The 14,041-nt window shown below is 38.3% G+C and overlaps 1 protein-coding gene across 4 annotated transcripts in view; it reads left to right on the top strand.

Annotated features, from left to right (window-relative positions):
- FNIP2 (folliculin interacting protein 2) overlaps positions 1-14,041 on the top strand; it is a 131,885-nt gene that overhangs the window by 78,240 nt on the left and 39,604 nt on the right. For all 4 annotated transcript variants that reach the window (XM_004420972.3, XM_014780242.2, XM_014780243.2 and 1 more), the window contains one exon: positions 8,239-8,368. In XM_004420972.3, coding sequence (XP_004421029.1) covers positions 8,239-8,368 — 130 coding nt within the window. The remainder of the gene's footprint in view (positions 1-8,238; positions 8,369-14,041) is intronic.

Genomic DNA, 14,041 nt, shown 5'->3' with positions numbered 1-14,041 from the left:
TGGGAACAGGCTTTGGAAATTTGTGTGAAAGGAACAGAAAAACCATTGTGAATAAGGAATAGAAAGAAGGCTCTAATGTAGTGAGGGGAGAGTAGTACACGATGAGCTTGGAGAGGAGATTAAGGGGCCCGATCACAGTGATATAGCTTTTATTTTGATGGCAGAAGAGACAGAAGAGTAGGAGTTCCCTGCATTGTCTTTCTCCCAAATGTCTCCTTGCAAGTGAGATATGTTTGGCAGGGTCTTAGCCTTCTGTTCTAGGCCAGAGTTCGCACTCGCCCTGAACATTTGCTGTAGCCCTGTTCCTGCACACAGTCCCAAGGGAGCCTGCCACTTGTTTGGTCTTATGATCACATTTTTCAGCAGCATCAATTAGCCAACCTCAAAATTCTTCCCATTGAAGAAATTATAACTGCTTCTGAGCTCTTGACTTTTTTACTTCCTTTGCCAGTGTCAGGGTTGTTCCTTGTGACTTACCACATTCTGTGAGTGTCTTGTAATTCCTTGGGGATTTTTGTTTGTTGCTTCTCCCCTGCAACGTGAGCTCCACGAGGGGAGAGACCCACCTACTCTGTCATGTTGCCTGCTCTGTCCCCAGCATCTTGAATTGTGCCTGGTATATAGTAGATGCTCAATGGATATTAGAATGAGGGGAGGAAATACATCCATCCAAATATACAAGGGGAATACCCATAGGTTTTTTTTATTTATTTATTTTTTATTTTATTTTTTTATTGATGTTTTAATAGTTTTTAACATTGTGAAATTTTGGGTTGTACATTTTTGTTTGTCCATCACCATATATATGACTCCCTTCACCCCTTGTGCCCACCCCTCACCCCCCTTGCCCCTGGTAATCACAATACAGTTTTCTCTGTCCATGTGTTGGTTTATATTCCACATATGAGTGAGATCATACAGTGTTTGTCTTTCTCTTTCTGGCTTATTTCTGTTAACATAATACGCTCCAGGTCCATCCACGTTGTTGCAAATGGGACGATTTTGTCTTTTTTTATGGCTGAGTAGTATTCCATTGTATATATATACCACATTTTCTTAATCCAATCGACAGTCGAGGGACACTTAGATTGCTTCCACTTCCTGGCTATGGTGAATAATGCTCCAATGAACATAGGGATGCATAAGCCTCTTTGTATTGTTGATTTCAGGTTTGTTGGATAGATTCACAGTAGTGGGATGGCTGGGTCTAGGGCATCTCTATTTTTAATTCTTTGAGGAATCTCCATACCGTTTTCCATAGAGGATCCACCAGTTTGCATTCCCACCAGCTGTGTATGAGGCTTCCTGTTTCTCCACATCCTCTCCAACACTTGTTGTTTTTTGTCTTGGTGATTATAGCCATTCTAACGGGCGTGAGGTGATATCTTAGTGTTGTTTTGATTTGCATTTCCCTGATGATTAGTGATGTTGAACATCTTTTCATGTGCCTATTGGCCATCTGTATATCTTCTTTGGAGAAGTGTCTGTTCATTTCTTCTGCCCATTTTTTGATCGTGTTGTTTGTTTTTTTGTTGTTCAGTTGTGTGAGTTCTTTATATATTATGGAAATCAACCCCTTGTCAGATGTATGTTTTGCAAATATTCTCTCCTAGCTGGTGGGTTGTCTGTTCATCTTGATTCTGGTTTCGTTTGTCTTATAGAAGCTCTTTAATCTGATAAAGTCCCACTTGTTACTTTTTCTTTAGTTTCCCTAGTCTGGGTAGGCATGTCATCTGAAAAGATTCCTTTAGGACCAATGTCAAACAGTGTGTTGCCTATATTTTCTTCTATGAGTTTTATTGTTTCAGGTCTCACCTTCAGGTCTTTGATCCATTTTGAGTTAATTTTTGTGAATGGCGATAGCAGATGGTCCACTTTCATTCTTTTGCATGTGGCTGTCCAGTTTTCCCAACACCATTTATTGAAGAGACTTTCCTTTCTCCATTGTATGTTCTTAGCACCTTTGTTGAAAATTAGCTGTCCGTATATGTGTGGTTTTATTTCTGGGCTTTCAATTCTGTTCCATTGATCTGTGTGTCTGTTTTTGTACCAGTACCATGCTGTTTTGATTACTATTGCTTTGTAGTATGTTTTGAAGTCAGGGATTGTGATGCTTCCTGCTTTGTTCTTTTTTCTTAGGATTGCTTTAGCTATTCGGGGTCTTTTGTTGCCCTATGTAAATTTTAGTTTTCTTTTTTCTATTTCTGTGAAGGATGTCATTGGGATTCTGATTGGGATTGCATTGAATCTGTAGATTGTGTTAGGTAATATAGACATTTTAACTATGTTTATTCTTCCAATCCACATGCATGGGATATCTTTCCATTTCTTTATGTCATCATCGATTTCTTTCAATAATGTCTTGTAGTTCTCATTGTATAGGTCATTCACCTCCTTGGTAAGATTTATTCCTAGGTATTTTATTCTTTTTGATGCAATTGTAAATGGTATTATCTTTTTGAGCTCTCTTTCTGTTAGTTCATTATTAGCATACAGAAATGCAACTGATTTTTGTAGATTGGTTTTGTACCCTGCAACTTTGCTGTAGTTGTTGATTATTTCTAGTAGTTTTCCAACGGATTCTTTAGGGGTTTCTGTATATAAAATCATGTCATCTGCAAATAGTGAGAGTTTCACTTCTTCATTACCTTTTTGGATTCCTTTTATTCCTTTTTCTTGCCTAATTGCTCTGGCCAAAACCTCCAGTACTATGTTGAACAGGATTGGTAAGAGTGGGCAGCCCTGCCTCGTTCCTGTTCTCAGAGGAATGGCTTTCAGTCTTTCCCCGTTGAGTATGATGTTGGCTGTGGATTTGTCATAAATAGCCTTTATTATGTTGAGGTACTTTCCTTCTATTCCCATTTTGTTGAGAGTTTTTATCATAAATGGATGTTGTATCTTGTCAAATGCCTTCTCTGCATCTATTGAGATGACCATGTGGTTTTTATTCTTTGTTTTGTTGATGTGATGTATCACGTTGATTGATTTGCGGATGTTGAACCATCCCTGCGTCCCTGGTATAAATCCCACTTGATCATGGTGTATGATCTTTTTAATGTATTGCTGTATTCGGTTTGCCAATATTTTGTTGAGGATTTTTGCATCTATGTTCATCAGTGATATTGGCCTGTAATTTTCTTTCTTTGTATTGTCTTTGTCTGGCTTTGGTATCAGGGTGATGTTTGCCTCATAGAATGATTTAGGAAGTGTTCCATCTTCCTCTATTTTTTGGAATAGTTTGAGAAGGATGGGTATTAAATCTTCTTTGAATGTTTGGTAAAATTCACCAGAGAAGCCATCTGGTCCTGGACTTTTATTTTTTGGGAGGTTTTTGATTACTATTTCAGTCTCTTTACTTGTGATTGGTCTATTCAGATTCTCCATTTCTTCTTGGTTCAGTTTTGGGAGGTTGTATGAGTCTAAGAATTTATCCATTTCTTCTAGATTGTCCAATTTGTTGGCATATAATTTCTCATAGTATTCTCTTATAATCCTCTGTATTTCCGTGGTATCCATTGTAATTTCTTCTCTTTCATTTCTAATTTTATTTACTTGAGGCTTTTCTCTTTTTTTCTTAGTAAGCCTGGCTAAGGGTTTGTCGATTTTGTTTATCTTCTCAAAGAACCAGCTCTTTGTTTCATTAATCCTTTCTACTGTTTTTTTGGTCTCGATTTCATTTATTTCTGCTCTGATTTTTATTATTTCTCTCCTTCTGCTGACTTTGGGCTTTGTTTGTTCTTCTTTTTCTAGTTCTGTTGGGTGTAATTTAAGGTTGCCTATTTGGGCTTTTTCTTGTTTGTTAAGGTGGGCTTGTATCGCTATGAGTTTCCCTCTCAGGACTGCTTTTGCTGCATTCCATATGGTTTGGTATGGCATATTTTCATTTTCATTTGTTTCCAGATGGTTTTTGATTTCTCCTTTAATTTCATCAATGATCCATTGGTTGTTCAGTAGCATGTTGTTTAATCTCCACATTTTTGTCACTTTCCCAGTTTTTTTTTCATGGTTCATTTCCAGTTTCATAGCATTATGGTCTGAAAAGATGCTTGTTATGATTTCAATCTTCTTAAATTTATTGAGGCTTGCTTTGTTTCCCAACGTATGGTCTATCCTTGAGAATGTTGCATGCGTGCTTGAGAAGAATGTGTAGTCAGCTGTTTTTGGATGGAGTGCTCTGTACCCATAGGTTTTTAAAATAATTATTGATATTAGCCAGTTCTTTTCATATGGAATAGCTGAGATGCCTTCCCTTTTAGCCCTTTCCATGGCTGGCTCTTGTCGGTATTTAAGTCTTAGTTGAGATGTCGCATTTTCATAAAGGTGTTCTCTGACCACTGATTAAAGAATTTACCTCTGCCACCCCCTATAAACTTTTGCCCTAGTTGCTTGAAGAAAATCATACTAACTTATTTTTATAGTAGTTATCACAGTCTAAAATCGTCTTATTTATTTATTCCGTGAGTTTAAGATTCTTAAGTACAGAAAGTCCATCTATAGCCTTTAACTTTCTGTCCCAGGTGCCTAGCATGGCGCTCAGCTCTTAGTAGGTACTCAGTAAATATTTGTTGAGTAAATGGACTTGACTTAAGAGTTTCAGGGCATTATTTAGTCAAATCCAATTCTGTAGTCAAATCATCAGTACAGTGTTTCTAGTAAACTCTCAAAATAGCAAATGTATTTTCAGAGAAAGTTAAACATTTATTGTGAACTTGAATGGCCTTGGCCAAGAAGAGCCAGCAATCAGCACTTTTCAACCTTTAGACTTGTTCTTTTTTCTTGTTGCTAATTTCTGCAGGAATAAATGGATGCTAGTTGAAGAGTCCTCCTCAGACGGGAGGGGGAGGATGAAAGCACACATTTTTAAGTCGGGAGTTAGCCAGGTACAAAATGTTAACGGTAATCTCCTGGTGATGGGATTTTGGCTAATTTTTATTTCCTTATTAATGCACAAAATTGCCAAAGTCTTTGCAATCTATATGTATTCATATTTTTTCTAATTATAAAAGTATTCTAAAAAGAAAAGCAATACTAAAAATATTAAGGAGCGATAGGCATAGATAGCACTTTTAAAGCTGAAACTGAGCCTATGAATAATTTAACTAAAAGTCTCACATTTTATAATGGAGGCACCAATTGGAGAGGGCAGCTCACGGAGCTAACTGGGGGCACAGCTGGGTCTGGACCCCACCCCACTTCACTCTCATGCAAAACCTCTTCAGTATCCTCTGGATGCCAGGCCCATAGCAAAGGTAGCGAGAATCAGCTGAGCCCATGCAGTCCTATTTTTAAACCAGCTCCTCAGGTGATTGGGATGTACACCAGAGCCCTAGCATTGCATCAGACGGCACTGTCTTTCCAACCAGGAGCCTGGCCAACAGTCAAATAACTAAATGTTAATAGAATAGATATCGGAATCTACCCTTTTCTCATGAAAATGCAGTAGTTTGCAGCCCAACATTAGGCCTGTTCTTGCCTTTGAGAGTTGTAACTGTATTGTTTCCTAGGATATGTGACTGACAATGATATACCACAGTACTTGTACATGAAAATCTGTTTAAATAATATTAAAATATTTTTGATGAGGAAGTGCCAGATAGCACTAAGCCAACTCATTAGCTTAATATTTCATTTGTATGCCATAAAAATTATTATTCAGCATTTTATAATGAAGAGAAAAGACATATTCTCTTCTGTTTTTTTTAGTATTTGAATTTTTTGCCTTTCCTTTTCATGTTTCTATCACAAGTCCTAGGTTCTTTTCATAATTAACTAATTAGAATTAATAGCCTTTTAGTACTTTGAAATGTCTTACTTAGCCCACCTTTTCCGAGAATTATCAGAGAGAGTGAATAGCTAACATTTATTGTATGGGGCGCTGGGCTAAGTGTTTTACATGTATTCATTTGTTTAATCATCACAGGAACTTTGTGAAATAGGTCAGTGGTTTTCAAACCTTTCTTTTGTTTGCAACCCATGCTAACACATTTTACATCATAATCCAGTAACAAACATCTTTATATATAACAGAAGTTTCATCAATTAATATTAACACTGCAGTATAGTCTCTTTTCTTCTTTTTTTAAGTGTTGGTTTCAATCCACTAAACAATTCAAACAAGCCGCCTGTAATACCCCGTTTCCTTTTCCATTGGACTGAGTGAATTTCAGTGTCCAATTCCTAGCAGGTTACAGCTCTTATGAAAAATACAGAGGTGTGGTGTTGTCCTCATTTTACAGATGAGAAAGCTGACAGGTTAAGTAAACTGCCCAAGTGTCACGGCTGGTGAGTGGCAGAGCTGGGATTTGAACCAGGAGCCTGGGCTCTCAGTTTATTAAACTGAATTATACAGCAATACAATTTCCAGATAAATTGGATTTCAAGGTCATCTCCACCTTGCTTCTGTGGTAGGGAAAAAATGTTTATAATGCAAGTACTACCCCTCAACTGTGTCCTCCGCCTGCCAAGAAAAAGTTGATTTGCTCAGCATAAGACGGGGAGACAGACAGGAGACCCTGAAGATTTGGGAATAGGGAACAAGGATCTTCTGGATCTTATAGGGGACTTTGAGAACTTAGAGGTGGAGCAGAAATGTCTAACTGGGATATTTTTATTAAGTAATTTTGTGTGACTTTGAAGAAAAATTCTCTTCTATCTCCCTTCAAAATTCTAAGTAAAATTACCCACTCACTGATATTTGAACTGTGGAGTTGATTTTGGAGATTTAAGTTCAGCCTCAAGTCTGAAACTAGGTCAGAACAGAGGCCACCTGCTGGGGCCAGCCACATCTGGGTAATACTTTACTGAAGGAGTGCTGTACATTCAGTAAACATTTACTTATTGTCTGCTGTGTTCAGGGCGCTGTCCTGGGTACAAGGGATACAAAGATGGTTAAGATCTACCAAACAAGTTTTCTGTGAATATTGACTAGATTAGAAGATAAGCATCTCACAGATCTCTGCCGTGGAAAGAAGCTTGAGTCATTATGCCTCTAAATTTTGTAGCCTGGGAAGTTCATTGATATTCTTGTATTACAGACTTAAAGCTCCATGCAGGCAAATATGTGTGTGTCTTGTCCACCACTGTATCCCAGTTGCCTGGCACATTGTAAACACTAGGCATTTGCTTATTGATTATCGATTAATAGCCAAGGAACTTTTGTAGTATTTAAGAACTCAGGTCAGGGAGTCAGCTTATTTCCATCTGCCTATAAAAGTGTAAATAAAAATATAATAGTTCATATGGAGAAACTGCCTTATTAAGTGCTATCTGAGCGTAGTATACTGTGTTTACTGAAATCAATTTCATTTGCTCTGTGATTTGCTTCTGAAAATGTTGACCAGCCACCTGTAACACCCCATTTCCTTTTCCCCTGGACTGAGTAACATTTCAGTGCCTACTTCTCTAGCCCTCGGGAAGTAAAAGGAGGAAAGGTCTGTCTCCTCCTTCCATTCTTCCAAACCACTAGACATCTGCCAAGCAGCTGTGATTTGAAAGAAATCCTTTGCCTGCCCTGATGAGGACCAGTCCCTCCCTGCCTGTTGGAAGAGTCTGGGCTGACATGTCAGCTCATACTCACCGAGAGCCCAAGTGCAGGCAGATAATATTATGTAGCAGGAGGAAGCAGAGAGAGGCTCGGAGACAAATACATAATCCAAGCATAAAATATGTTTAAGACTAGAGGTTGCTCTTTCATAGCCAAGGGAGTTGCAGGGAGGCTGAGGGGAAGGAGGATAAGTAATGTATATTTGGAGATGGCGAGCAGGAGAAAGGTTACTATGTGGAGGAACTAGTTATTTGCCTAGATTTCACCTCAGAATGTAGAGTAAAGAAGTAGTCAAGAGGAGGAAATATGTGTAAGTATACGTTGTGTATGGCATTAGTTACCAGGTAGCAATATAAACAATTATGTTATGCGGGCCATTTTATCATAAACCTGCCATCTACACTCTGATTGCATTTGTAATAATGAGTAATAATTATTTTGCATTTGTAATGTGAGGCCTGATAGTTGATGCACTTGCTGTGTCTGTAATCCTTATTTCTTTTAATTTGTTTTCCTTTTTAAAGGATGTTTTCTTTGCTATACAGAGGTCTTTGTAAGAGAGAAGTTACAGTCTCCCCCTGCTGGATATGACTGGTAGAACCTGAACATTTAGGTTACTTGACATGTATTTTTTATGTAGCTTCATGAGGACTCATTTACCTGAACTTGCAACTTGCAACTTTTCTTCCCCACAGCCTCACTAAGCAGCCTTTTGATTACACCTTTTCCATCTCCAAGCTCGTCTACATCCTCTTCCAGCAGTTACCAGCGCCGCTGGCTTCGAAGTCAGACAACAAGTTTGGAAAATGGCATCATTCCAAGGAGGTAAGTTGCAAATTTCCTCTCGCTGAGAAAGGGACTAGTGTAGGCAGCTTGACGAGGCTGGCAGGACACTGCTCACCTGTCATCAGTGGAGAAAGAGAGCTGAAACTTTCTGATTAGCTTCAGCTTAGCCTGGAAGTTTACAAGTGAGAAGCTTATGGAAATTACAAAGTAATTTGAATTTTTTGCCTTTCCTTTTCATGTCTCTATTATAAGTCCCAAGTTCTTTTCATAATTAACTAATTAGAATTAATAACCATTTAATACTTCGAAATGTCTTACTTAGCCCACCTTTTGCAAGAATTATCAGAGAGAGTGAATAGCCAACATTTATTGTATGGGGCGCTGGGCTAAGCGTTTTACATGTGTTGATTTGTTTAGTCGTCACTGGAACTTTATGAAATAGGTCAGTATTTTTCAAACCTTTCTTTTGTCTGCAACTCATGCTAACGCATTTTACATCATGATCCAGTAACAAACATCTTTATATGTAACAAAAGTTTCACCAATTAATATTAACACTGCGATATATTCTCTTTTCTTCTTTTTTTAAATGTTGGTTTCAATCCGCTAAACAATTCAAACAAGCTACCTGTAACATCTCCTGGTTTGGAAGACACTGGGAAATATCTGGGTAGTTGTGCCATGTATGAGTTAGATTTAGTGTTAGTTTAAAATGAGTATGCTCTCTCTTTTAATTGGCTTCCTTCCAGGTGTAGCTCTTGTAAGTTAGAAGGGTGAACTCAATCTCTCCCTTGGCTTATGGTGAAACCAGTGTGGTCTTTGAAAGTATATGAACTCAAGGATTGTGACATACTCTCTTTGTAAAACTTTAGTTCTTGAGCTAAACAGTCACAAATCTGATTATGAATAGAGATGGCATCAAGGTATTTTCTTCCATCATTTCAGTTGGTTTTTAGATCTAAAGTTTAGTTGTGTGAAAAATGTACATTTTTGGCTTCTTATGATGTTATATCAGTAGCTTCCAGTCTCTTCTTCCTACAGCCCAAAAACTTAAAGGGGTATTAAGATAAGTTATACCTATAAAAATTCACAGGTAAATTGGTTGATTTAGTAAGTTGACTTAGTAATCACCACGTGTAGGGATCTGTGAAGGTGTAAAGATGATTCAGCTACACACCTGCATATAAGTAGTTTAAAGACTAATAGAGAAGAGGATAGGCATTTATGTACTGGTATAAAGATAATAAATGATAAAGTCTATGGAGAGGCATAAAGTGCTTTGGGACTCAGAGGAGGGAGAGAACACTTGCTGGTGGTCGTGGAGGGAATTGGGGAGCCCTCCGTGGAAGAGAGGCTACTGAAAGGACAAGCTTAGAAACGAGGGGTTAGGGCATGTGTGTAGCGCATATCAGGCTGCTTGCCTCTCTTCGGTTGCTCTCACAATCCTAGGGAGCTAGATAAAAAGAAAAAAAATGTATCACTCTCTGAGAAACTGCTTCTTGGTTGGTGGACTTCAAGTGGAATGGTTAAGAGCTTGGAATTTGGTGTGGTGACAAGTCCTACCTCTGCCACTCACCAGATGAATGCGAGAATGAGTTAACCTGTATTCTAAGTGTTACTTCCTCATCTGCAATATGATAATTGTCTTGGTACCAGCCTCACAGCGTTCTTGGGAGAGTTAAATGAGATACAGCAAGTCAAGTCAGGCCTGGACTGGGTATGGTAAATAAAATATTGGCCAATATGGCTTATTTACTACTACTATTGCCATTATTATCATTACCATTACTGCAACTGGCAGGAGAGGGCGTCCACCGTCCTCACTGTCATTACAAGGGCTTCTGTGAAGAGGTAGATGGGTCTTAGAAGCCTTCTCCTTTAGATGTCTTCTCTTTACTAAAAATCCTTTTCCATCCCTTCAGGTTTAAATTGAAAGTTGAATAGCATTCCCCAACCCACTCCTCTGAAATTCTTTGAAAACTCTAATTTGAATTGAGACTTGGTAACTAGGGAATTTCTAGTGAACTTATGCCTAAAATGAGTGCCTTGGGCTCAAAAATGAAAATACAGAGTCCATTGTTCAAAAAGCAGGAAAAATTGCTGTTAAAGGGACTAAAATTTAAAGCTTTTCCTTTAAAAATATTTTACTTACAAAATGTAATAGAAATAATAGTGATACATGAATAATAACATAAACTTATAAATTGTAAAAAATAATATCTTGATGTCAGAATTTTGTATAATAGTAATCTTAATGCAGTATCTTGATTCATCATAAGATTTTTCTGGTTCACTTTTCTGCAGATTCATTTGTTTAGGTCATCAAAATTTATACATCAATATAATTGAAAGCAGCATTAGTTACTCCTGGCAAATGCAAGGTGGCAAATAATTTTTGATAATTTTTTTATTTTTAGAAACATCTTTCTGCTGCTACAACTGTTACTGGAGCTCTATAGGTTACGATAACCTTGAGATAAATTTTCAATAAACTTTTGAAGTATAAATTTTAGTACATCTAGATCAGATGATTCTTGTGGAATAGTTTTTCTAAAAAACTTTAATCCTTCTCACAAATCCATTTTGTGTAAGTCTGAATTTAATTTTAAATGTAAATTTATACAAACTTATTTTAATGTTTCCTCTATTTCCTGTAACTCATGAAGGCTTTACAAGAAAGTGAAAGTGTCTTCGTGAGTTGTATATAATTCAGAATGCCTGGTGGGACATTCTATCAGTGTATCTTCAATTATATGAAAAAATTAATTTTAAAATCAGCGTCTTTATTAATAATTTCTTCATCTAAAGCTTCATATGAAAATAGTGGGGTTTTTTTCTGTCCAGAGCAACAAACTTTATATTTAATTTCTATTTCTATGGCTGTGGATATTTGCTTTGCAGTGCTGCTACAGTTTTCAAAACGAGTTATTATAAACTCTGAAGAATTCCAAGTCTCTGATATGCTTTATTGCAGTATCCACTGTAGGCTCTTACTTTGTAATAATTTACTGTCCTGGGGTTCAGGTCGGAGAGTTAAATATTTGTGCAGACTCCATAAGAATGGGCTCTGATGATGGACGGACAAGCTGGCCTCCCACCAAGGGTCATGACCCTGCCCAAGTCCTTCCTCTCTCCCATGGCCATGACTGCTGCTGCTTCTGCTGCTGCCTCTCCTGCTTCCGCTGTCACAGCCACCAGTCTGGGCCCAGGTCCCAGCCTTGCTGCCTTGGGGCCTCGTGGCACCCTGGGTTGCCCAGACATGTGGATGTGTGCCCGACCACCAGGCCAGTTGCTCAATGTCTGGTTTGCATGGCCTCGGACTTGAGCCCACTGTATGCTCTGCTGCCTGGTGTCTTTACTGCTCATGTACATGCTTCGTTGTCCCATCAGACTTCACTTACAGAACACAGTTCAAAGATAAAATTGTTAAGAATTCAAGATAGCAACCACAGATCATTAAACCAAACCTGGGGCCCCTCTGAGACAAGGGCTTTGTGTGAGCGGGGTTGCATGCCTGTGAAGCTGGCCTGTGAAGCTGGCCCTGGGTTCAGTCCTATTGAACACGGAGAATGTCAGTGCAGCAGGCATTTTGAATGATCACTCTGCCTGTGAAGATCCCTTCATTTAAAGGATGGTGCAGTTGATCTCTCCCTTTTGGCAAGTGTGTGACTGGGAAAATGAGTTTCTTATGCTAGACAAGAGAACAGTGAGTACCAAAAATATGATTGCCTCTGGCTTTGAGAGAAAATTCACAGTAATCAAAAATTTTCTTCCTAAGAGAGTTACAGGTAGTCAAGGAGGATATTGACAATCCTTAACAGTGGGCTCTAGACTGACACCCATGCTGCAAGGCCCCCTCCTGTGCCAGGTGGTGAACTTTGGTTACTGGATGGGGAGTCAGGCTTGGGCGTTTGCCAGCTGGTACAGCAGTACTCCCTATAGTGGGAGAGAAGCTGCAGAGATTTCATCCCTTAGTGAGGCTATTGAAACCCTAAAAGAGCAAGGGATGATGTCCCAGAAAGGCTTTTGATCTGAATTGTTAAATTGAACCAACCATGCAATGGGATGGCTCTTCGACCTACAAATGTGGCGATTTCATATGTTCCAATGTAGTACATAGAGTCAGCATAAGTTCAAAGCTGACATAAACAATTAGACTAAGCAGTCCTAATATTAATTATAGATCACTGAGATGTACTTAAATAAGCATAGTTTTTCCCTTGTTTATGATCTTGAAGTACCCATAATGTATGTAAATACTTATTCATAAATGTCAACAAAATTGTTTGATTTTTTCATAAGGAGAAAATTAAGTGGGCAGCAGTGGTCTTTCCTTGACTTGAAGGCCTGTCAGCTGATGTGATTACTCCCAGCTATTTCCCCTCAGTGCTCCAGCTGGCATGATGGTCTGATGGCTTGAACAGCAGCAGATGGATCAGACATGGGGGCAGAGTCCCTGGTTGTTTCCAGTGTCCAAGAAATGAGCCTAGACTAGAGGACAGATACCCTGGGTTCTAACTCCAGCATTGTCACTAAGAAGCTTTCTGTTCCTGAAGGAAGTTGATTAATCACTCTGCCTCAGTTTCAGCATTTGCAAAACGGTCTGTATACCTTACCTGGTGACTTGAGGGTAAAGATATGACGAAGTATTTGGGTGCATACTTAAATTTTTTAAAACATTCCGAAACATCCTTTCATTGTGGAATAATTTTAAAAATATAATTACAATACCACATGACCTAATTTATTCCAGTTTGCATGATTGATCCAAGACTACAGAATGAAGCTCAGTTGCTTTAGAATTCAGTAGAGAGATATATAACAAAGCAAGTACGAGCAATCTGCACTATTATAGCTATGGAAGTTTTTCAGAAATTCAGTAGGTGGCACTCTCTGCTATGTTAAAGTGGAGTTGGTTATTGTTTATAGGGTAGAGATGAAGATGATGCATAAAACTGCATAGGGTCCAGGGTTTTTCTGCAATTTGAATATTGAAGACCACATTGGCCAAAGATGAATGGACTGATATGATCATTTTACTTTTGAAAAAGAAGAGAAATGGCAGATAGACAAAGAAGAAAGGGTTGTAAGAAAGAAAGAAAAAAAATATAAGCTCAGAATTTCGTATCCAAAATACCAATAAACTGGTGCAGGACAACATATATGGGCACCTTGGAAAAGAAGAGGGAGCAATGTATGAAATTAAGTAAAATTCTAAGAGAGCCTCAAGAATTTTCTTCTGACGAGCAGATGATTAGGATCTAGGAATTCCTCAGAGAAAACGGTTGATGGTTTATTATAATGCACAGCATTTACAACAGCACCTGGAGATCGTGTCCTTCCAGAGGCATGTCTGTTAATGAGAGTCTCTTACTGATTCTTCAACCCCATCTACATTTCCCGCATCTTGCTTGAAGTTAAAAGAAAAATAACGTATCCCTCTGAGGTTAGAACAAGATGTCTATCTCCTTGCCTTTAAAAATAAAATAGCTTTCCTGAGGATAAAACTTTTGATGTATGTATGTTTTTAAAAAATGCGAATGTTTGAAATCACAGGAACATTATGGACTGTGAGTAGAGCACTAAATAAGAACTTTAAGACCAAGAGTGGGAGGGTGCCTCGAATTCTGCCAAGCATAAGTAATTGTTATGTTGCAATTTGTAGTAAAGAAAATGGAGGAAGCCAAATCCTCCCTTATTGGGCAGAGATAT

This window comes from Ceratotherium simum, chromosome 12, assembly GCF_057802395.1.
Source record: "Ceratotherium simum simum isolate JZ-2026a chromosome 12, ASM5780239v1, whole genome shotgun sequence".
Taxonomy (NCBI): Eukaryota; Metazoa; Chordata; class Mammalia; order Perissodactyla; family Rhinocerotidae; genus Ceratotherium; species Ceratotherium simum.
This window is presented reverse-complemented; position numbering and strand designations above follow the sequence as displayed.